Source organism: Motacilla alba, chromosome 7 (assembly GCF_015832195.1).
Source record: "Motacilla alba alba isolate MOTALB_02 chromosome 7, Motacilla_alba_V1.0_pri, whole genome shotgun sequence".
Lineage (NCBI taxonomy): Eukaryota > Metazoa > Chordata > Aves > Passeriformes > Motacillidae > Motacilla > Motacilla alba.
In genome coordinates, this window is record NC_052022.1 from 992,481 (window position 1) to 1,016,864 (window position 24,384).

The 24,384-nt window shown below is 55.0% G+C and overlaps 1 protein-coding gene across 1 annotated transcript in view; it reads right to left on the reverse strand.

Moving 5' to 3' along the window:
• Nucleotides 1-286: 286 nt before the first annotated feature.
• KCNJ3 (potassium inwardly rectifying channel subfamily J member 3) overlaps nucleotides 287-24,384 on the reverse strand; it is a 29,411-nt gene continuing 5,313 nt past the window's right edge. Inside the window, 3 exon segments of the mRNA XM_038143301.1 lie at nucleotides 287-471; nucleotides 473-990; nucleotides 23,400-23,616. Coding sequence (XP_037999229.1) covers nucleotides 403-471; nucleotides 473-990; nucleotides 23,400-23,616 — 804 coding nt within the window. The 3' untranslated portion in view covers nucleotides 287-402.

The window sequence follows — 24,384 nt, forward strand, 5'->3', positions numbered from 1 at the left end:
TGGGTGAGCAAATCACGACCCACGGCGGGAAAAAAAACAACCCCCAAACGCTTTCAGCTCAAGTTCAGCTTCCCCTGCACGTTCCCCACTCCGCGTTGTCCCTATTCCCTCGGGAACGCAGGGGCAGGGAGGCCCCCCCCGTGCGTGTTTTTGGGGATACAGAGTATAAATACAGGAGGAGTCATGCCACGGACTAGATGCAGAGATTGCACACTATTATTGCATGCGCTGGGATCGGACGAGGCCCTCGCTCAGAATCCCGCGGGACGCTCCCGCCTCCTGGAGCACCGAGTCCCTCCCGGCTCCCCCGAGTCCTCCCCGGCTGCCCCGAGCCCACCCCGGCCCCCGGGCGGCCCCGAGCCCCCGGCAGCCCCCGCTGCCCTCCTGGCGGTGCCGGCCGCGCTATGTGAAGCGGTCGGAATTCATTTTGCGCAGTTTGGGCGGGAGGTTCCCCTCCATCCTGCCGCCGCCCCCCCGAGAGCTTCTGCAGCTTGGGGGGCAGCTCTGCCACCGACTGGCTCATGGGATCCGACATCATCTTGGTGGTCTTAGAGCCCAGTTTCTCCTCGGAGTTGCCGGGCACCGAGCTGATGCGCTGGAGTTTCATGGGCAGGTCGCCCATGCTGTAGGCCTTCTCCGAGGTGGTGGAGCTCATCCTGAGCAGTTTTTTTGGGAAGTCGTCCCTCCCGGTGATTTTCTGCAGTTTTGAGGGCAGCTTTGTGCCCACCTCGTCGAGCCCATCCAGGCACTCCACGGAGTTGTTCCTCTCCTTGCTGTTGCTGACGGCGGGCGGGATCAGGGGCGAGGACATGAGCAGCATCTCCTCCTGCTCCTTCACGCTGTAGGGCGGGGTGGGCACCTCGAAGGTGGCGTGGAACTGGGAATAATCCACTTTGAAGAACCCTTCCTCCAAGGAGATCACCGGGAAGAAGCGATGGCCCCAGAGCACCTCGTCCTCCGTGTAGGATGTCCTGGCTTGGCACGTCATCCCTGCAGGGAGAAGGGAGGAAAAGCTTCCAGCAGTCCCGGGAAATTGGGGATGCACAGAAATCCTGGGTTTAAATGTATTCAAAAAATAGGGGCTTTAAATGTATTAAAAAAATATGGGGTTTAAATGTATTTTAAAAAAAAAAAAGGGTTTAAATGGGTTAAAATGGGTTAAATGTATTTTAAAAATGGGTTTAAATGTATTTAAATGGGTTTAAATGTACTTAAAAAAAGTTTATGGGTTTAAATGTATTAAAAAAAAAGCATTGGCCTGCCCTTGTTTGGAGGAAATGATGCACCAGGGGAGGTTTAGATGGATATTAGGGAAGTTCCTTCATGGAAAGGGTTGTCCAAGGCAGTGGACATCCCTCCCATCCCTGGAGGGATTTCAAAGCCCTGTGGATGTGGCACCTGGGGACGTGGGCCAGTGGCCCGATGGTTGGACTTGATGGCTTTAAAGGTCTTTTCCAAGCCTAAGGATTCCGTGATTTTAGGATTCTACAGCTGTTAAATCGTCGTTGCCAAGGGGAAAGGAGCCAACACCAGCGGAAGGGGCAGGACTGAGGAATTCCCACCGGCATTTACAGACCCTTTGTGAGGCTGCTGCTGCCAAAGGGACATCAGGGCTGCCTGGGAGCCCTGGGACTGAAGCAGCAGGAGCTGTAAGGGCAAATGGGACTTGTCAGATCCTAAAGTATTCCCAAGTCATTCCATATTTCCCTCTCATCCATGAACGCGCACAAAACCAGCCACTCATCAGCACATTCCAACCCATCAGCGAGCCCTACAAAATGCATTTATTCCTCCTCAAAGGCCTCACCAGCAATCTGCTCCCACACCCATCGCTGCCAGGCTGGGATCCAGCTCCAAGAGATTACCAGGGAATGAAATCCATGACTGAGAGGCACAACACTGCCCTTCCTCTTCCTCCCACCGTGGAGAAAAGTCCCCTCAAGCACCAGACCTGGCCACCCTGGTGACCCCTGGGAATCAGAGGGAGAGGATGCTCACGGATTGCTGGAGGCTTCCAGAAAAAATCCTGCTTTTTTCATCATCATTATTATTATTATTATTAATATTATTATTATTTTTAACCACTCTCTGTAGAAATCTGCAAATAGAATCACGCTGCCAAGTGGAAATGTGACATTTGGATTTCAGGAAGCTCCATCCACCTCTGCAAACACATCCCCTGCCTGGCTCACCAGGAGCCAGGAGACAAGGAAAGGAACTTGGGAAGGCACAGGGAAAACAACAGCAGGGCTGCAGCGGGGGGGAGTGGGATGGAATGTGACACACGGCCACGAAAATTCCAGTTTATCCCACTTCATGCTACAGCTGATGGAATCAGCGCTGGTTTTGCTGCTGATCACAAGACTAAACTCTGTTTCCCACTTTATCTCTTGGGAGGAAAATATGAATCCAGGGTTTTTAGCACTGGATGCTGCTCCCACTGCCAGGGAGGCTCACATCTGCAGGAGCACACCTGGAGCCATCCCACAGCCTCACCCAGGACACACTTTGTACTTCCCAGTGCATTTTCACCCAGACCCCAGGTGCTCTGCTTATGGAGTGGAAGCAATCCCGTTCCTAAAGGGTTTAGGGAAAACCTAAATTCTGAGAGAATTGGCAATCTGAGCGAGTTCCTCTTCCAGCTGTGCCCCTCGCTCTGCAGCTGCTCAGGAGCAGCTTCATCAGCAGATCCCAGAGCTTCCCCTCCGGAGCCTGAGCCCTGGCTCCGACTGGGACCTCCTTAGGGATTGAATGTGGGATTCCACATCTGAATCAGTACCCACATCTGTATCCCCATCCACATCTGCATCCTCATCTCCAGACCCATCTGCACTCCCACCCCCATCCCAATTCCCATTCACACCTATTTCCATATCCACATCTGCATTCCCATCCCTGTCAACATTCCCATCCCGTCCACATCCTCATCCCCTACTAGATCCACATCTCCAGACACAGATCCATCCACATGCCCATTCCCATCCACATTCCCATTCAAATTCCCATCCCAATCTGCATCCGCACCCCTGTCAGCATCTGCATTCCCATCCCCTTCTGTGTCTGCACTCACATCTCCAGACCCAGATCCACCAGCATTCCCATTCCCATCTCCACCCTCAAATTCCCATTCAAATCCCAATCCTCATCCTCATCCCCATTCCCATCCCAGGCAATCCCATGGCACCATCCCAGGGGCTATTTCCACCTGCTGCCCCATGGCCCTGCCTCTCCCAGCAGGCTTTCCAAGGAGGAATTCTGTACCCACTATTACCATGGAAAAATGCATCGGCAGAATCTCGGGAAAATCAGCTGCAGATTCTGCCTCATTCCCACATCAGCTCACTGGAGGGGAAAAAATCTGCAGGAATACCATTTGTCTTTCAGATCCATTTATCTCCTTCCCAACAAACCCAAGGGCACAAATTATTTAAGAGCCTCTCAGGGTGAAGAGCAGCAGCCAGTAATCCCAGAGTTCTTGGGAATACGTGTCAGCCAACAGACAGTGCTGAGAGGTGCTCCCATGGCCAAGACAAGAAATCAATTCCCAGCTTTTCTTCCAGCTCTGCTGCGTTTTCCAGCTTTTCCTTTGTGTTCCGTTCTCCCAGCAACGCCTCAGCCCCAGCTCTGAGCTCTCCGTGTTGTTGTGCTGCTCCACGCTTGTATTCCAGCAACAACAGAACCCCACAATGGCTTGGGTGGGAAGGGATCTTAAAAACCATCCCATCCCATCCCATCCCATCCCATCCCATCCCATCCCATCCCATCCCATGGGCAGGGACACCTCCCACTGTCCCAGGCTGCTCCAAGCCCTGTCCAGCCTGGCCTTGGACAATTCCAGGGATCCAGGGGCAGCCCCAGCTGCTCTGGGAATTCCATTCCAGCCAGGAATTCCCAGTTCCCAATCTCCCATCCATCCCTGCCCTCTGGCACTGGGAGCCATTCCCTGGCTCCTGTCCCTCCATCCTTGTCCCCAGTCCCTCTGCAGCTCTCCTGGAGCCCCTCCAGGCCCTGGAATGTGCTGGAAGCTCTCCCTGGAGCCTTCCCCTCTCCAGGAGAACATTCCCAGCTGTCCCAGGCTGGCCCCAGAGCAGAGGGGCTCCATCCTACACCAGGCCCTGAGTCCCCACCACACCTCCAGAAAGCACCAAACCTGCTCCCATCTTCCCGAGTTCTCCCCACAATTAATATCCGTTTGCAGGACAAATTCCCAGCTCCAGCCTGGGAGCACACAGGCTGCCCGCAGTGGGATTATTTATTATGGAATTACGCAGTGTTTGTCAAAGGAAAAGGCTTTGGAGGGTTTTGTTCCCTGCTCCCAGCTCAGCCCCCCTCGCAGAAGGAGCTGGGAACCAGCAAAGCTCTGCCTGCACACGAATCCCAGCTGAGCAGGTACACCAATTCCAGCAGGAATACCCCAAGATATCCACAAACCCCTTCTCCATCGCTCCAAAAGCAGGGAATGCTTTTTGTGCGTGTGGGGAGCCCAGAGGAGCTGTGGCTGCCCCATCCCCAAGAGTGTCCACGGCCACTTGGAGCAAGCTGGGATGGTGGAAGGCGTCCCAACCACCCAGTTAAGGATGATCCTTAATTTCCCTTCCCATCCAAGCCATTCCATGATTCTGTGACTCGCTGTCAGCTCAGCTCAGAGCTGCATTCCCAGATTAATGAGGGGGCAGATGGAGGCCAAAAAAAAAAAAAAAAAAAAAAAAGCCATAAATAAATGCCTCGACTAATTCCACCCTCTAATAATCCTCCAATTACTTCCAAATTTCCAAAGGGCCCAGATGGAGCTGGCTGTTTTCTAGAGCTCATCATAAATTGCCTTGAAAAGAATCCCAGCCCTGTTATTTATCCCATTTGATTCCCGAGGTTGGCCGCTGCCCGGGAAATCACGGATCATTAATCAGCTTTTAACATCCCCCCCTGCCCTGGGAGAGGCCTCAGAAGCAATTCTGGCACCCAAAGGTTCCCTGGCTCTTTGCCCTCTCCAAAGGAATGCCAGAAATGTCACCTGCAGCCTCGGAATGCAGTTTGATGGACACAGGGACACACAGGTGTCCTTCCCACTGGGAAAAGTTCATCTTCGTCAGGGGGCAGAGGGAAAAGAGGAAATTAATTGGGGGAAAAAGAGGAAAAGTGGGGAAAGAGGAAATTAATTGGGAATTAATTGGGAATTACAGCGACTCAGCAGCACAGGATCCCAACAGCCACAAGAAGGGCATCTCTGCGTCCTAGCACTGGGAGGAAGAGGCATCTCCAGCAGGAATCCTGGCCAAAAGGCACAAATATCCTTCCTTTTGTCAGGTTTTTACCTTTTCTTTAGGAAGAGCTCCTGCCCTGCAGGTTAAAACTCCCGGAGCTGAGCCAGGGGCTTCTCCCTGTGCATTTTGGGGGGGATGATCTGCCTTACACCTGCAGCTCACCTGCAAAACCTCCAAAATACCAGTTAAAAATTAATCACACAGCAAAGTCTGATGGATTTCTGATAGCTGAGCTAAAGCAGAGCTGTAATTTAAGGCCCGTGAAGGGAAGAGTGAAGCCTGACTGGGACTTGATTCAAGACGTGCAATTCTGCTCTTGCAGCACCGAGGGAGGATTTGCTGCTGCAGGGAAAAGGATTCCCGCAGCAACCTCTCCCCTTCCAGGAGTGTGGGGGAAATGACGGAATCCTGGGGCGGTTTGGGGCAGAGGGGAAATCAGGGATCAGCCCATCCCACCCCTGCCACGGGCAGGGACACCATCCCAGGCTGCTGCAGGCCCCATCCAGCCTGGCCCGGGAGGATTTGAGGGGTGCAGGGGCAGCCACAGCTTCACCCCAAACACAGGGACAGCAGCTGGTTCGTCCCGTTTATCCAAGGAAAACTGATAAACGGGATAACTGACAAATGGGATATCAGTCATCAGGTCTGATAAATGGGATATCAGTTATCAGGTCTGATAAATGGGTTATTAGTTATCAGGTCTGATAAATGGGATATCAGTTATCAGGTCTGATAAATGGGATATCAGTTATCAGAATGATGTTCACATCTGCAACGAGGCTGAGATCTGCAATCAGCCAGAAAACGGGGGCACCAACGGGGCTCAGCCCCCAAACCAGGAGGGTTTCAGCTCCCAGGCTCTCCCGGTGCCCCTTGGCTGCTCCGTGGAAGGGGAGCTGCCAGGCTGGGACGTGCTGAGCAGCACAGACAGCGTGGGGCTGCAGCTCCACCACCTCCACCTCCCCGGGAGCAGCAACAGCAGCAGCAGCTATTTTGGGCATTAACATTTCCCCAGCCCCAGCACAAGGCTGGTCCCTGATTAAAGTGATGATGGCTTGGAGTGCTCCAGAATGTTCTGGCAATCCGTGGCCAGGGAGCCGGGAGGGTTCAGCTGGAGAGGGGGAGGATCCAGGGAGAGCTCAGAGCCCCTGGCAGGGCCTGCAGGGGCTCCAGGAGAGCTGCAGAGGGACTGGGGACAAGGATGGAGGGACAGGAGCCAGGGAATGGCTCCCAGTGCCAGAGGGCAGGGATGGATGGGAGATTGGGAATTAGGGATTGCTCCCTGAGAGGATGCTGAGGCAATTTTTTTCATAAAACCCCATTTTGGTTAATGAGGAAAAAACCCCATCAATTCCTGAAATGGAACTCACAAAATGTGTCCTAAAGGTACCAACCATAAAACTCCTGTATGAATCCATGAAAATACCACAGAATCCCAGGATTGCCTGGGTTGGAAGATGATTAAAGACCATCTAATTCCAACCCATGGGCAGGGACACTTTTCCTTATCCCAAGCCCTGTCCAGCCTGGCCTGGGACACTTCCAGGGATCCAGGGGCAGCCACGGCTGCTCTGGGAATTGGAATCCCTGGGAATTCCAACACACACAGATTGAACACACGAAGTCTGTGTGCAAAAGGGAGCCAAGATGATCTCCAAGATCCCTTCCACCCCAAACCATTCCATGATCCCACCCTCCCGTGGCTCCAGACCACACTCCTGTTTTTATCCCAAACACTTTATTCCTCCTCACCCTGGGGAGCAATCCAGGCTCCTGCTTTTATCCTGTTTTTATCCCAATCACTTTATTCCTCCTCACCCTGGGGAGCAATCCAGGCTCCTGCTTTTATCCTGTTTTTATCCCAATCACTTTATCCCTCCTCACCCTGGGGAGCAATCCAGGCTCCTGCCCTGCTCCTCAGATCAGCCCCGTTGTTTATCTCCATTCCATAAATACCTCCCGCGTTATTCCCACTGTCCTGGAGCATTCCTGACATTGAAACAGAGCCATGACACCAAAGGTATTTTCCTTATCGGCCTGGCCTCTTCCAGGGGCACTTTTTACTCCTCACACCCCCAGATTTCCCTGGCAGCCTCAGCAGCTCATCCTGGTGGTTGCCAGGACCATCCTTAGCCCGAATCACGTCAGGTTTCCGAAATCCCACGGAAGCAGCACAGCAAAGCACGTCCTGCTCCTGCTCCCACACCCAGGGATGCGACGGGCTGCTGGCAGGGAGGGAACATCTTTTTTTTTGTACCAAAAAAAAGAGGGGAAAATGAAAGTTTGGCATCCTCCAGGGCTGCCCTTGCAGGCCTGGAGCAGGGCTGTCCATCCTCTCGGAAGAGCAGAGGCAGGAGCAGTTATCTGGATCAGACATTCCGTGCAGTAACACACATTCCACGCAACAATTAATCCTGGCTGAGAACCCGCCCTGCTATTTTTATCCTCTCCTGATTTTTGGTTTTTTGTTTTTTTTTCAATCCCAACCCCAGGCTCGGCTCCTCTTCCCCGCGGCCGGAACGCGTCAGGGCCCGTCCCAGCCCCTGCAGCTCCTTCCTGGGAGCAGGCTCCTTTCCCGGAGCCATCTGCCACCCTCGGGGCTGGCATCACTGCCTCCCACCCGGCCGGGACTGACTCAGCAGCACCAGAAGGGCAGCGCTCCCCTCCCTGCTCCGCTTCCCTCCCCGCGCCACGCGGCTCCCGCTGGGAAGCACCGGGAAGGGAAGGGGACGGGGGAGGAGGGGTGGGAATGGGAGTGGGAATGGATCCCCTCTCCTCGGTGGGGATATTCCCAGGCAGCTGGGGACACGGGTAACGTGGGGTTTGGATAAAAGCTGGAGTCGCCCATCCGTGCCCTGGGAAAACGCAGTGGGCGCTCTCCAGAGCTCCCATCAGCCCCAGGTATTCCCGGATTTTTCCTGACAGCACAGCCCTATGGAAACATTCCTCATGCTGAACAGAGAACTCCAGACCGGTTTGGGTTGGAAGAGAAATTAAGGATCATCCCAATCCACCCCTGCCAGGGGCAGGGACACCTCCCTCCCACTGTCCCAGGCTGCTCCAAGAACCATCCAACCTGGCCTGGGACACTGCCAGGGATCCAGGGCAGCCACGGCTGCTCTGGGAATCTGTGCCAGGAAAAAACTCCCTCATGGAAAGGGCTGTCCAGCCTGGCAGTCCCCATCCCTGCAGGAATTCCAAAGCCCTGTGGATGTGGGGACATGGGGCTGTGGTGGCCTGGGCAGCGTGGGAGTGGCTGGAGTCCGTGGTCTCACAGGAATTTTCCTAAAAAAAAAACCCACAAGAGCTGGTTCTGCTTTTCATGGAATTTGGGCTCCGAAGTGCAGCTGGAAACGAGGGGATTCATTTGGAGCTCGATGTTGGGAATGGTGGGGAAGAGCCATGGGGAGAAAGGAATGTTCTGTTAAATCCCAGGAGACTGGTGGAGGTCAGAGGGGAGTCTGGGGACCTGAGGGGAGTCTGGGACCAGCGAGAAAAGGGAAAAAAAAAAAAAGAAAAATATATTTACAATAATTTCTGCTCTCCAGACAAGAACATCTTCATGGAGAGGCTGAGCCCAGCCCTCCCCTCCCCTCTCACAGCCACTCCTCCAAACACCCACCCGGCCATATGGGCTCAGCACCAAAATAGAGCTTCCCTCTGCAGCCCAAAACACCCCCAGGCACCCAGCGACGCCCTCCTGGATGGAAAACCCAGCTCTCCTCACGTGGAAAGGGACAATTTCCTGGGGTGGACATGGGGCCACGCAGGCAGAGCATTCCTGGGCTCCGGGATCTGGGGATGTTCCCACGGGGAGACCTGCCAGCATCCCTGCCTGCAGCCCCCCCATGGAAAAAAGGATGGCTGGGAGACTGATTTAAATAGAACAGAAAGTCAGCAGCCACTTTCTGAGCTGAAAATATTCTCTATCAACGTCAGGGTTGGTACAGAGAGGGACCATCTGCCTCCGATTGTCCAGGGAAGCTGTGGAATCCCCATCCCTGGAAGTGTCCAAGGCTTGGAACACTCTGGGACGGGGGAAGGTGTCCCTCCTGGGCGAGCTTTAGGGTCCCTTTGCACCCTAACCAGTCTGGGATCCCATGATTTACAGAAATCCTGGGATTTGCAGCAGGCAGCATGGAGCTGTGTTTGGGAATAACCTCTCGGGATTCGGTGCTGCTGGTTTAACACAGGCATTGATTTGCTGAGTCTCTTCAAACGTTGAACATTTTGAGGCCATCCATTCATGGCCAGAGCTGCTTCCAACCCAGCTGCTCCACGATTCCTGCTCCTCTCCTGCAGCCTCAGCTCGGCCAAGGGATTCAAGGGGAGACCCCCCAAATCCATCCCGGGAGAGGGAAAACAGCCAGAGCTGTGCTGGGGGCTGGGATGGAGATCAGGAAAGGCTCTTCCCCCAGAGAGGGCTGGCACTGCCCAGGCTCCCCAGGGAAGGGGCACATTCCCAAGAGCTCCAGGAGGGTTTGGAGAGCACTCCCAGGGTGGGATTTTGGGGTGTCTGTGCAGGACCAGGAGCTGGATCCATGATCCCGTGCCTCCCTTCCAGCTCTGATGCTCCACAATTCCATGCAAACCTCACTCAGCATCCCCTCATGGGAGCCCGGCACTCAGAACTCCTGCAGAACACAGACTGCACTCCCAGTTCCCAGGGCTGGATGCAGGGGATGACCCCAGAGCCTGCACAGGGGCATCCCCAGCCCTGCCAACCCCAAAGCTGCTGTTCTGAGGGATCCTCCTGCCCCTCTGTGCCCAGCCAGCTGCCGAGGCTGTGGTTGAGCAGCTCCCCCGGCTCCTCAGCTGCATCCATCTTTCTGGCCCTGGGAACATCCCCGTAGCCCTTCCCAGCATCTCCCAGGCAGCAACAGCTCCTGTCCTCCCCTCAGAGCCGTGCACAGCTGGAACACCACATCTCCTGACCTGAACAAGGATTGTGGCACACAGCTGGCAGGAGGGGCTGGCAAACCCTCCCTGCTGGCACCGGGAGCACGCAGACTCCCAGGAGAGGGAGGATCAGCGCTGCCAGCCCCGTGGAACGGGATCTGGGGCTGCAAGAGGCTCTTCAGGAATCCACACGCTCCTTGCTGGGCCACAGATATACAAATACATGCAAATGCCACGGAATGACAGACTCCCGGCGTGGTTTGGGGTGGGAAGGACAGCAAATCCCACCCCATCCCACCCCCACACCTCCCACTATCCCAGGCTGCTCCAGCCTGGCCTGGAACACTCCCAGGGATGGGGCAGTTCCCCCTTCCCCATCTCACTGGGACCTCCCCAGCTTGGAAAACCTTTTCCCCTGGGAAAAAAATTCCCAAACAGCATCACCACCCCCTCAGCAATCCCATGCTGGATTCTCCCCCTTGGTGACACATTTTCCTGACCCCCCGCCCAGGTGACCCAGGTGCTCAACACCTCCCAGCTGCTCCTCCATCCGCAGCATCCTCAAACCTCTCCTGCAGGAGAACCAGCATCCCAGAGCACCTGGGATAAGGATCCCCAGATCCCACAGGCCCTGCAGCTCCTGCAGCGGGGGGGATGAGGCTCAGAGCTGCTGGATGCTGCTCCCACCGTGGCTCAGATCCAAGGGTGGCACAGGGAAATCGTTCCCAGCAGCCTGGGCAGGAGGGAAGGAGGGAAGGAGGGGGGCGATCCCGACCCCACCCCGCAGTCAGGGGAGGTTAATTAGGGCCCACATCCCCGGGGGTGTGATGTCACCCCGCAGGCTCGTCATTCCCAGGAGGATCGATCTGCCCGTCCCAGCCCGAGCTGCACAGATACCCACATGCCTGCCAGGGGTTTCTAATTTTACATCCAAGCCTTGCCTGCCATCCCCATCGTGCTGATTTAGCTCTCCCCAGGCTGGCTTAAAAGCCTCCAAGTCTGGAGCGTTTTTGCCATTTTAGGGAAAACGATGGCTTTTATTTCCTGCCGCTTTCAGAAGCGTTTGGGATTTATGACACTGGCACTCCTGCCCAGGGCTCTTTGCCTTTTCCCATCCCAAATCTCAGGGCACTGCTTTGCTTCCAGGAAAAATCCTGGTGGGCTGCAGAGGTGCTGCCACACCTTCACGGGGTCCCAGCCTGGTTTGGCTGGGAAGGGACCTTAAATCCCATCCCATCCCACCCTGCCATGGCAGGGACACCTCCCACTGTCCCAGGCTGCTCCAGTGTCCCCTGGGCACTTCCAGGGATGGGCCATCCATGGAATAACCTGTGCCAGGGCATCCCCACCCTCCCAGCCAGGAATTCCCAGTTCCCAATCTCCCATCCATGCCTGCCCTCTGGCAGTGGAGCCATCCCCTGTGTCCTGTCACTTCTTGTCCCAGGTCCCTCTCCATTTCTCCTGGAGCCCTGCTCCTCTCTGGAAGTGTCCAAGGCCAGGCTGGACAGGACTTGGAGCACGCTGGGATAGCGGGAAGGGTCAGGGGTGGGCTGGGATGGGCTCTAAGGTCCCTTCCCACCCAACCCAGCCCGAAATTCTGGGATTTACATTCCCGAAGCTCTCTGAGCAGGAGCCACTGCTGCTCATCTCCCCATCCTTTCCCAGCCCCCACCGTTCCCAGGGATGAACAGGGAGGAGGCCCCAAAGCGGGAAGCCACAGCCACCCCTTCCACCCCCCCGAAGGGCATTCCAAAGGGATTCCCTCGGCAGCAGCACCCCCGGAGCCCCCAGCGCAGCCGCTGCGGGCCTGGGCGCACCTGGCCCCGCCGCCCCCCGGCACGGCGGAGCCCATCCCGAAAACCATCAACTGCTTGTTTGTGTTCTCGGGGCTCCCGGGCTGATCTGCTCGGCACTAATGAGCCATTAACTCCCAATTAGGAGCCTCTCTCGGAGCACAGCTCTAATTCCAGGCAGTTCTGCTGATGGATTCATTACCAGGTGAGCTCGGCTGCTGCCTCAGCGCCCCAGCAGCCGGGAACGGCATTCCCCGAACGCTGCTCCTGGGAAGGGACCCCAAACCCCATCCCTGCCATGGCAGGGACACCTCCCACTGTCCCAGGCTGCTCCAGCCCGGCCTCGGACACTGCCAGGGACCCAGGGGCAGCCCCAGCTTCCCTGGGAATTCTATTCCAGGGCTGCAGCATCCTCAGAGCCAGGAATTCCTTCCCAATATCCCATCTACAGTGGAAATCTGGGATGCTTTCACAGGCATCGTGGACCAAGCCACAACTCCAGGCATGTTTTTCATGCAGCTTTTAAATTCCTAACCTCTTCCAGCTAAAAAAAAAAAATAAAAGGGAAAATCCTTTTTTTTTTTTTTTCTGGCTGAGGTCCTTGGCACAAAGCACTCCATGAATTTTTTCGGGTTTTCCATGAATTTTTTCGGGTTTTCCATGAATTTTTTTTGGGTTTTCCATTATTTTTTTTGGGTTTTCCATTATTTTTTCCGAGTTTTCCATTATTTTTTCGGGTTTTCCATGAATTTTTCCGAGTTTTCCATGATTTTTTGGGGTTTTCCATTATCTTTTCCGAGTTTTCCATTATTTTTTTCGGGTTTTCCATGATTTTTCCCAGGTTTCTCAGCCCTGCCTGGGTCTGGCTCTGAGCAGCACTGGGAGGAGCAGGAAAGGCTCCAGAGGGACACTGGGAATGTGCTCAGCACCACGGCAAGAGAGATGGGAAGAGTAATGCCGTGGAATAAAAAGGGAAAAGGTGGATCACTCACAGGGGTCTGAGTTTGGAGAGCTCTGGGCTGTGCTTTCATCTGGGAGCCAGAGCACGGCCCCACGGCCGCTGTGGATCCAAGCACAGCCTCCAGGAGCCAGAATCCCAGGATCCCGAGGCTGGAACAGCCTGCCAAGGCCGCAGGGCCCAGGCTGTGCCCGACCCCCACCTTGTCACTGTCCTAGGGTGACGTTATGATGCTTGTATCCCCATTTGTGTGTTCTGTTTATGCTGGATATTATGTTCTGTGCCTTCAAGACTGGCTCTGAAGAGTGAATGTTTTGTTTTGGGTTTTGTTATCAGCCTGCTCCCCCACGGCTGGCGGGACACAGAGACAGGGAGTACATAGGGCGGTTTTTGCTTTTTGCGGGGCTTTTTGCTTTGCTCTTGCTCTGGCTTTTGCTTGCTCCTGCTTCGCTCTTGCTTTTGCTTCTGCTTCTGCTTCTGCTCATTAGCTAGTTTAGCTAAGCAGTCCAATTTTTTTTTCCCTGGACTGTTTTTTTTTTCCCTTTTTTTTCTTTTTTTTCTTTTTTTTTCCCCTCCCCTTTTTGGAACTACTCGAACCTGCTCTGGACTGGGACCTGGAAACACCGAGAGCTTGCACCTCGTGGCTTGTAGCAGCCATCTCCAGCGCCGGAGGGACTGACAACAGAGCAACCACCCCCCAAGAGAGACTTTCTGAATTTGTCATCCTTTTCAGAGTGGTGAAGGAGTGTTATCATCTGGTATTGTTCATTCTGTGTGCTGGGGGGTGCTTTGCCTGTTAAATAAACAGGTTCTTTCCACTTCTCTCCGAGGAATCCTTCCCGAACCGGTTGGAGGGAGGGGCTGTGTGGGTTTGCTTTCTGGAGGGGCCTCCTTTTGCAGATTTTCTCCCAAATTTGCCCTAAACTAGGACAGTCACCCAGAGTCAGGTGGGACCCTGGGAGGGAATTCCTGCCTGGGAGGTGGGGAGAGGCTGGGCTGGAATTCCTGGATCTGGAGGATCCCTGGCAGTGCCCAAGGCCAAGCTGGAGTACCCGGGGACAGCGGGAGGTGTCCCTGCCATGGCAAGGGTGGCACTGGATGGGCTTTGAGGCCCCTTCCCACCCAACCCCTTCCATGCTCCTGTCATTCCCTGGTGTTTACTGCCCTTGCACCCACAACGTATTCCCGATTTAAACGTGTTCCTATTCTTGCTTACACGATCCCAAAACCATCCCAGAGCCACCTCCAGCCCCTGGGGAGCCAAACAGGGGCACAGCCCCAGCACGGAGAGCAGAGGATGGAGCCATCCTCCCTGGGCCAGCCCAGCTCCTCAGTCCCACTCTGCCTGTCCCGGGCTGTTGATCCCGGAGCTGTGTCCTGAGGGATGGCCGGCAGCCACAGATCAGTATCTGAACCAGCAGAGCAAAGCCCAGCAGGAAAACTGCTGCTCCAAGAGGCTGCCTTGCTCGGGCTCCCTTCATCCCTGCAGCTCAGCTCATCTTCCCCCAGAGCTGTGCCAGTGGAGCAGGAGGTGATTCCCGAGGGGCCTGGGGGGCCTGACTCACCCCAGAGCAGCTGTGGGGCCTCTCAGCATCCCAAAGGCATCGCTGCCATGAATCCCAGAACGTGGAATGGGTTGGGAAGGAACCCTAAATCCCATCCCAGCCCACCAGGGACACCTGCCTTTGTCCCAGGGTGCTCCAGCCTGGCCTTGGACACTGCCAGGGGCAGCCACAGCTTCTCTGGGAATGTGTGCCAGGGCCTCCCCCCTCTCCCAGCCAGGAATTCCTTCCCACTATCCCATCTAAATCCCCCCCAATCCTTCAGCTAAAAGCCATTCCCTCTTGTCCTTGTCACACAGTGGCTCCTTGAATCATTATCCTTTCTGACAAAGCCCAGCAGAACCAATCCTTGTAGGCAACAAATGGAATAAATCCATAACAACAGCAGGAATTTCAGCAGGAGGGGCAGGGCAGAGGCACAGAGCAGGTCCAGGAGCTGGGTAAGCACAGGGTGACTCCAGCCCAGGCTGCATCCCGCCTCACACAGGTCAGGGCTGACCCAGCTCTGCTCCACAACCAGTAAATCCCTGGATAAATCGAGAATTTTCCCATCTGGGGCACTTCCATGGAGCATTTTCCTGTCTGGGGACACAACTGTTTGTTTCTTTGTTGGTTTTTTTTTTTAATCCTGCCTGTGCTGAATGCAGGGGCAGCCACAGCTTCTCTGAGCACCCTGTGCCAGGGCCTGCCCACCTTCCCAGCCAGGAATTCCCAGTTCCCAATCTCCCATCCATCCCTGCCCTCTGGCACTGGGAGCCATTCCCTGGCTCCTGTCCCTCCATCCTTGTCCCCAGTCCTTCTGCAGCTCTCCTGGAGCCCCTCCAGGCCCTGCCAGGGGCTCTGAGCTGTCCCTGGATCCTTCCCTTCTCCAGGGGAACATTCCCAGCTCTCCCAGCCTGGCTCCAGAGGGGCTCCAGCCCTGCAGCAGCTCCTGGCTCCTCTGGGGTCTCTGCAGCAGCTCCAGGTCCCTCTGCTGTGGGAGCCCAGGGCTGGGGCAGCTCTGCAGGTGGGGTCTCACCCGAGCAGGGGGGCAGAGGGGCAGAATCCCCCCTTTCCTGCATGTCCCAGCCCCCAGAGGCACCTGGAGACCCTGATCCCGTGCCCTGCTCCTGGAGCCCCATCCAGGTTTGGTGTGAGATCCTGGGGCTCCATCCCCAGCACAGGGGCTGAGCCTGCTCTGCTGGGAGCTCTGGGGTTTGCCCATCTCCTGCTCCTCGTGTCCAGGAGCTCCAGGGAGTCACTAGGGCTGGGAAACAAGGACAAGGAGCCTGTAACAAATACTGCAATTGGAGGAGGGAGCTGTTCCCAGCATCCCCAGAGCTCCTCCCGGGGCTGGAACGGCACAGACAGCTCCAAACCTTTGGAAGCCTGTCACGGTCACTAATGGGCTTAGTTTGGGCTCCCAGATTAACTCAGAGCACGGCACATGATGATCTTCCCTGGCTGCCCCCAGGGCCAGCTCAGTGTTAATAAAAGGGGCAGCCTCTGTCTCCATGGGCCAGGAAGGGTGCTGGGATCAGCCGGGAGTGGGCAGGGCTGCAGCCCCTCACCCCTTCCTCCTGCCCCTGCTCCCCAAACCCCCCAAACCCACAAACCCCCCAAAGCCAGCCCGGAGCACAGGGAAGGGAGGCAGGAGCAGCCCCCAGCCCCCCAGGCTCTCTGAACCCGAGCGCAGCTTTCCCCTCCGCGAATTCCCAATCCCTCCTGACGTTTCTGATGACTCTCCCGCAATGTCCCGGCATTTTACCCACGCCAGGCCTCTCCCCCTCCTCCTGCCAAGCACTTTTATCATCACCGAGCTCACAGCAGCCTCGGCGCAGCCCGGATTGTGTAACACACCAGGAGCTAAAGCAGCGCTTCTCTCCCAAACCTGACCTTCAAACCAGCCCGAGAACCAGCAGCAGGCACAAAGCCAGGCCTAAACTACCACTGGTTTATGTCCCCCGTGAACTGGGAGTGCCCAGCTGGGACAAACCCGGCTGCAAAGCGTCAGGCAGGGAAAACAACGAGGCCAGGCTCGGGTTCTTCCCTTGGGATGAGCCCCAGGAGGTGTGGGTGTTTGGGAAGGGCTGGGGTGGGATGGGACAGAGGGGCTGGGAAGGGGCTGGGGAATCCCTGAGGGAGCTGGGAAGGGGCTGGGGAATCCCTGAGGGAGCTGGGAAGGGGCTGGGGAATCCCTGAGGGAGCTGGGAAGGGGCTGCAGAATCCCTGAGGGAGCTGGGAAGGGGCTGCAGAATCCCTGAGGGAGCTGGGAAGGGGCTCAGCCTGGAGCAAAGGAGGATCCCCAGGGATCTTTTCCCTCTCTGGAATTCCCTGCCAGGAGGGCACAGCCGGGGGGGTCGGGCTCTGCTCCCAGGGAACAGGGACAGGAGCAGAGGGAACGGCCTCAGGCTGGCCCGGGGCAGCTCAGGGGGGATTTTGGGGCAATTCCTTCAGGAAAAGGTGCTCAGGTGGACCCCCCCTCCCCGCAGGGATTTTTTTGTGCCCCTTGCCCCACAGCACATCCTGCTCCCCAGAGAATTCCGGGGATTCAAAACCCTCAAAAGGCAGAAAAACCCAGAGCTAACCTCGAGGAGAGCTCAGGGGTCTGTGCCCTTCCAAAAGGAGACACCGAGCATGGCTGCTCAGGGATTGCAACCACCGCCCTGGGAAGGCCAGCTCAGCTGGAACCGTGGAATTCCAGAAGGGTTTAGGCTGGAAAAGCCTCTCGGAGCATCGAGTCCAACCACCCCCAGCAGTGCCCAGGCCACCCCTGCCCCATGTCCCCAGTGCCACATCCAGGGAGCTGTGAAACCCCCCCGGGGATGGGGACTGTGTGCCAGGCCTGGACTGCCCTACCCGTGATGAAATATTCCCAAATATCCAACCCCAACCTCCCTTGGTGCAATTTAAGGCCATTCCCAAGCCAGGATCCCTCAGGAGAGCGAGCCCGTGAGGAAGCAGCTGGAATATTTAACACCCCCACGCTGTGCGGAGCTGGAAATAAAGAATAACAAACACCAGAGTATCCAGGCCAAGGAGCAGGTATCCATGGAAAAGCCAGCCGGGCATTCCTGGCAGGGCTGGAGCAGCACATCTGCCCCAGGCACGGGCCCTGCTGCAGATTATTGGAACAATAAATAAACAACACCGAGCAGGGATCGGCGGGCTGCTGACAAAATCCTCTGACAGCAGCATCCAGAACTCGCTGAGGGCAAAGATCCAGGGAAAGCTGCACTGCCAGAGGATCCGGGAGGTAAATAAGGAGTGGGAAGAAGTTGCTACAGAGAAAAAATGGCTCGGATTTCAATACAATGAAGGGTTCAAGGAGCCACTGCCTGACAAGGACTTGAAACGGAAGGATTTAGGTTGAGTTAGGTGGGATATTGGGAAGGAATTCCTGGCTGGGAGGGTGGGCAGCCCTGGCACACATTCCCAGAGAAGCTGGGGCTGCTCTTGGATCCCTGGAAGTGCCCAAGGGCAGGCTGGATGAGCTGGGGTAGTGGGAGTGCCCCTGCCCATGGAATGGGATGGGATTTGAGCTCCTTCCATCCCAAACCATTCCGGGATCCTGTGAACCAGCACCACTCGTGAGTGAGGGTTTCATCTGTCCATGAATTTCCCCAGGAGCAGCAGTCTGTATTGAGCCAGCAGCATGCCCACATCCCAGCACTCCAGGAGAAATTCCAGCGCTCTGCCTCCCCCTGTCCCACCCCAGCATTCCCAAACCCCGCTCCAGCAGGAGCAGGAGCTGGATCTTCCCCTTTCCCCTTCCCCTGCTCCACCCCAGCTCCTGGCAGCAGCCACAGCAGAGATGGAGTTTGGGTGCTCCCGAAATCAGCGTTCCTGCTCGGCCTCCCACAGCAATCCCTGGAAAATGGGGCTGCACGGGGAGCTGCTGCTGCAGGGGCAGGGAGCCCAGCCCAGCACGGGGAGGCTGCTCCGGCAGAAGCAACCCGGGGAGATCAGGCACGAGCTGGGAATATGGGCAGAGCTGCTGCGAGCTCAGGCCCCGCTGCCGGGATCATCCGGGGAGAGGGAGAAGGGAGAAGGAAAGGGAGAGGGGAAAAGGGAGAAGGGAAAGGGGAGAAGGGAAAAGGGAAAAGGGAAAAGGGAAAAGGGAAAAGGGAGAAGGGAAAAGGGAGAAGGGAAAAGGGAGAAGGGAAAAGGGAGAAGGGAAAAGGGAAAAGGGAAAAGGGAAAAGGGAAAAGGGAAAAGGGAAAAGGGAAAAGGGAAAAGGGAAAAGGGAAAAGGGAAAAGGGAAAAAAAGGAAAAAAAGGAAAAAGAGGAAAAAGAGGAAAAAGAGGGAAAAAAGGGAAAAGAGGGAAAAGAGGGAAAAGAGGGAAAAGAGGGAAAAGAGGGAAAAGAGGGGAAAGAGGGGAAAGAGGGGAAAGAGGGGAAAGAGGAAAAAAGGGAAAAAAAGGGAAAAAAGGGGAAAGGGGAAAAAAAAAGGGGAAAGGGGAGAAAAAAGGGGAAAGGGTAAAAAAAGGGAAAAGGGAAAAAAAAGGGAAAAGGAAAAAAAAAAGGGAAAAGGGAAAAAAAAAAAAAAAAGGGAAAAGGGGAAAAAAAAGGGAAAAGGAAAAAAAAAAGGAAAAGGAGAAAGGACAGGGAAGCTCCTGCCCAGCTCTGGGTCAAAGTCACTCCCAGTTCTCTCTCCTGGGCCTCCAAAGAGGTCTCAGGGAGAAGGGGGGAGCAGGAGGGCCTGATGCAGGGAAATGGGGGATTTGGGGGAATTGCTGCCTCTGGCAGGAGGAGGGAGCATTATCCCAGATAAAAGTTATGTAAGGGATGGATTCCACACTGCTCTGGCTTGGCAGAGACCCTAAATCCCAGCCCATGCCAGCCCTGCCCTGGCAGGGACACCTCCCACTGCCCCAGGGTTCCAGCCTGGCCCGGGACACCTCCAGGGATTTGTTGTTCCCAAAGTCTCCTCTCCCACCAGACCCTTCCCTGCGTTTTTCCAGCACATTCCACCTTTTCCTCAGCTTCAAAAATCCCTTTTCCCCCCTTTCCCAGGCCAGCAGCTCCAGGGGGGCAGCAGGAAGCTGGAGCCGAAGGTGCCAATCCCAGGGAATCCCAGCTCTGCCAGGGCCAAGCGGGTCCGTCCACATGACCAAAAAATATTGGATTTTCCACTGACAGATTTCCTATAACAGCAGCACAGGGAAAAGATCTGCGGGATGTTCGGCCCTGGGAGTTTTAAAGGAATATTTTGTCATGCTCAGGCTGTGCTTGAAAACATTTAAAATAGAATAAAAGCAATTTCAAACTGCAGCCAACGTGTGAAGTGCTGAGTCCTCTTTTCCTGTCGCCCTCCCATCCAACACACAAAAAAAATCCCAAAATCTGAATGGAAAGATAAAAAACCCCACAAATAAATTGACCTTTAAAGGTCCCTTCCAACCCAAACCTTTCCAGAATTCCCACATTTTATGTTCCACCTTTAAAGCTGCTGAATTTGCATTGAGGTTTCTCACTGACCCCGAGAAAAGGCATCCAAAAAAATCCCATTTTTAATGGAATTATCAGAATCCTGGTCATTTTCAGATCTGTCCCAGCCCTTTGTTCCCTCAGGCTGCTGCATTCCGAGCTCACCCCCATGGATCTCAGAGAACCCTTCCTGTGGTGCCAGAATTCCAGCTTTTTCATGTTTTTAAAAGCAAAACCAGAGGAAAAGGCCTTTGATGCCATCCCTGTTTCTTTAATTAAAAAGCCTGGCAGGCTCTGGAGTTCTTTAATCAGCAAATCACGGGAAGAGGCTTCCAAAATAAATCTAATGAGTTTGGAAAACGGATGCACAAACCGTTCCTGCAGGGTTTTGTCTGCCTCAGATTCCTGTTAGTGGCTCATTCTTTCAGGAATTTTAGCAGCTTATCAATAAATTGCAGGATAACGCAAAATTATGAAGGGTTACATAATCCCAAACACACCCAGAGGCAAATCCCAGCAGGAAAATCCAGGATGAAAGTCAAATTCTCCTCAGGAACGGCCCCAGGAAGCTCTGCTGACGACGGAGCTCCCAGTTCTCCATCCCAGCAATGGGAAATGAGGCCAAAAGCTTGGAAAATAAACCCTAGGAATGTTCTCCCCCGTTCCAGGTTATCCTAGTAATGTCGGGGTGGGAGAGATATCCAAAATAGCCCGGAGTGATCAGCACGGACCCTCAGGAATCACCACCAGCTCCGCGGGAAAGGCTCCAAAAAATGGGAACGATCCCAGGGCCAGAGCTGTCCCGTCCCTCAAAGCCAGCCCTGCCCTCTCCTCCTCCTCCTCCCTGAGGATTTTCCCACCCCTTTCATTCCCTCCTGTGCTGCCCAGATCCAGCACATTTTGCTCCGTTTTGCCCAATTTTCAGCTCAGCTCCCAAAAATAGGCCACAACATTTGGAACCTTATCCCAGTTAGGCTTCAAAGACCCAGAAATTTCCTTTTTTTTTTTTTTTCCCCCCATTCCCTGTATAATTTCCAGGTTAATATTTCCCAAAACAAAGCCAGGGTTTAAAATTCCAAGAGTTATTTACAAAAGAGCCTTTTTTTTTTTTTTTTTTTTTTTTTTTTTTTTTTTTTTGTTAGGAATTAATTATTTGAGGAATAAAACCAAGAAACCTGCAAGGTCTGGTCTGCGGGTCAGGCCTGGGAGTTTTCCATGAGCTTTTCCAGGGAATTTTTATGGCAATATCACAAAATTTTTAGGGAAATATCAGGGAGTTTGTAGGGAAATATCAAGGGGATTTTAGAGAAGTGCCAGGGGGATTTAGGGAAATGTCAGGGAGCTTTTAGGGAAGTATCCAGGAATTTGGGGGAAATATCAGGAAGTCTTTAGGAAAATATCAAGGTTTCTTTAGGGAAGTATCAAGGATTTTTTAGGGAAATGCCAGGAGGTTTTTAAGGAAGCATCGGGAAATTTTTAGGGAAGTATCAGGGAGGTTCAGGGGAAATGTCTGGGAGTTTTTAGGGAAGTATCAGGGGGGTTTTAGAGAATTATCAGGAATCTTCTAGAGAAATATCAGGAAGTTTTTAAAGAAATATCAGGAATTTTTTAGAGAAATACCAGGGAGTTTTTATGGAGACATCGGGGACTCTTTATGAAAATACCAGGGAGTTTTTAGAGGAATACCATGGAGATTTTAGGGAAGTATCTGGGGGGTTTTATGGAAATATCAGGGAGTTTTTAGAGGAATATCAGGGAGTTTTCAGGGAAGTATCAGAGGAGTTTTGGGGAAGCACTGGGAGGGTTCACCTTGCTCTCTCTGGGCTGTGCTCTCCTGCCCTGGGCAAGCAGGGTGGGGACACTGGGACTGCACAGCATGGCCCCAAAACAGATCAAAGGCACCCGGAACATTCCCCGTGCCTGGCAGCAGCTGGGAAATGCAGGAGCACCACATCCCAGCCAGGAGCTCCACGTCCCCAGCCCCATATCCTGGGAGCTCCAAAATCCATCCCCTGGAGAGAGCCCCAAAATCCATTCACTTGGAGAGAGCCCCAAAATCCATCCCCTGGAGAGAGCCCCAAAATCCATCTCCTTGGAGAGAGCCCCAAAATCCATTCACTTGGAGAGAGCCCCAGAATCCATCCCCTTGGAGAGAGCCCCAGTGCTAAAATCCATCCCCTGGAGAGAGCCCCAAAATCCATTCACTTGGAGAGAGCCCCAAAATCCATCCCCTTGGAGAGAGCCCCAGTGCTAAAATCCATCCCCTGGAGAGAGCCCCAAAATCCATTCACTTGGAGAGAGCCCCAAAATCCATTCACTTGGAGAGAACTCCAAAATTCATCCCCTGGAGAGAGCCCCACAATCCATGCCCTGGAGAGAGCCCCAGCACTAAAATCCATCCCCTGGAGAGAGCCCCAGCACTAAAATCCATCCCCTGGAGAGAGTCCCAAAATCCATCCCCTGGAGAGAGCCCCAAAATCCATCCCTTGGAGAGCCCCAGTGCCAAAATCCATCTCCTGGAGAGCCCCAGCACCAAATTCCATCCCCTGGAGAGAGCTCCAGTGCTAAAATCCATCTCGTTGAAAAGAGCCCTAGAATCCATCCCCTGGAGAGAGCCCAAAAATCCATCTCCTTGGAGAGAGCCCTAGAATCCATTCACTTGGAGAGAGCCCCAGCACCAAAATCCATCCCTTGGAGAGAGCCCCAAAATCCATCCCCTGGAGAGAGCCCTAAAATCCGTCTCCTTGGAGAGAGCCTACCACCAAAATCCATCTCCTTGAAAAGAGCTCCAAAATCCATCCCCTTGGAGAGAGTCCCAAAATCCATCCCCTGGAGAGAGCCCCAGCACCAAAATCCATCCCTTGGAGAGAGCCCCAAAATCCATCCCTTGGAGAGCCCCAGTGCCAAAATCCATCTCCTGGAGAGAGCTCCAGCACCAAAATCCATCTCCTTGAAAAGAGCCCTAGAATCCATCCCCTGGAGAGAGCCCAAAAATCCATCTCCTTGGAGAGAGCCCCAGAATCCATCCCCTGGAGAGAGCCCCAGTGCCAAAATCCATCCCCCTGGAGAGAGCTCCAGTGCCAAAATCCATCCCCTGGAGAGCCCCAGTGCCAAAATCCATCCCCTGGAGAGAGCCCCAGTGCCAAAATCCATCTCCTGGAGAGAGCCCCAGTGCCAAAATCCATCTCCTGGAGAGCCCCAGCCCCAAAATCCATCTCCTGGAGAGAGCCCCAGCCCCAAAATCCATCTCCTGGAGAGCCCCAGCCCCAAAATCCATCTCCTGGAGAGAGCCCCAGTGCCAAAATCCATCCCCCTGGAGAGAGCTACAAAATCCATTCACTTGGATACAGCCCCAGCACCACAGTCCATGCCCTGGAGAGCCCAGCACCACAACCCCAGTGCATAAACCCCAGCTCTGGCTGCCTCCCAGCCCTCCAGGCCTGCCAGGAGCCAGGCTGAGCTCCGAGCTGCGCAGGGAATTCCAGCAGGGAACTCCAGCCAGGCTGGTCCCACTCACCCGTGGTCTCCACGATGCCCTCGAGGATGACGACGATCTCGAACTGCTCGGTGTGCATGCTGCGCTGGGACAGGTCGTAGAAGGGGCTCTTGGAGTCGATGACGTGGCAGATGGTCAGGGGGGACACCAGGAAGAGCTGGTCAGCCCCGGTGCTGAAGCCCACGTCCAGCTCCAGCTGATCCAGGGGCAGGAATTCTCCCTCCGGCGTCTGGCGCGACTGCGGGGGACAAGGAGGGGAAGGGACTGTGAGCTCCTCATCCCTGGGAGTGCCCGGGGCCAGCTGGGACGGGGCCTGGAGCAGCCTGGGACAGCAGATCCTGCCCGTGGGGTGGGACTGAGAGCCCTTCCTGCCCGAACCTTCCGGGATTCTGGGATTTCACCAGCTGGAATCGGGAGTTTGGGGACACGGCCAACCCAGGGTCAGCGTCAGCGGGGGAAGGAAACCACGGAATCCCAGAAAGTCTGGGTTGGAAAAGCCCTCCAAGATCGACTCCCAACCATTCCCAGCACTGCCCCAGGTCCCCTAGTGCCACATCCATGGCTTTGCAATCCCTCCAGGAATGGGGCTCCATCCCAGGCTCTGCAATCCCATCCCAGGCTCTGCAATCCCTCCAGGAATGGGGCTCCATCCCAGGCTCTGCAATCCCATCCAGGCTCTGCAATCCCATCCCGGGCTCTGCAATCCCATCCCAGGATCTGCAATCCCTCCAGGAATGGGGCTCCATCCCAGGCTCTGCAATCCCATCCCAGGCTCTGCAATCCCATCCCAGGCTCTGCAATCCCTCCAGGAATGGGGCCCCATCCCAGGCTCTGCAATCCCATCCCAGGATCTGCAATCCCTCCAGGAATGGGGCTCCATCCCAGGCTCTGCAATCCCATCCCAGGCTCTGCAATCCCATCCCGGGCTCTGCAATCCCTCCAGGAATGGGGCTCCATCCCAGGCCCTGCAATCCCTCCAGGAATGGGGCTCCATCCCAGGCTCTGC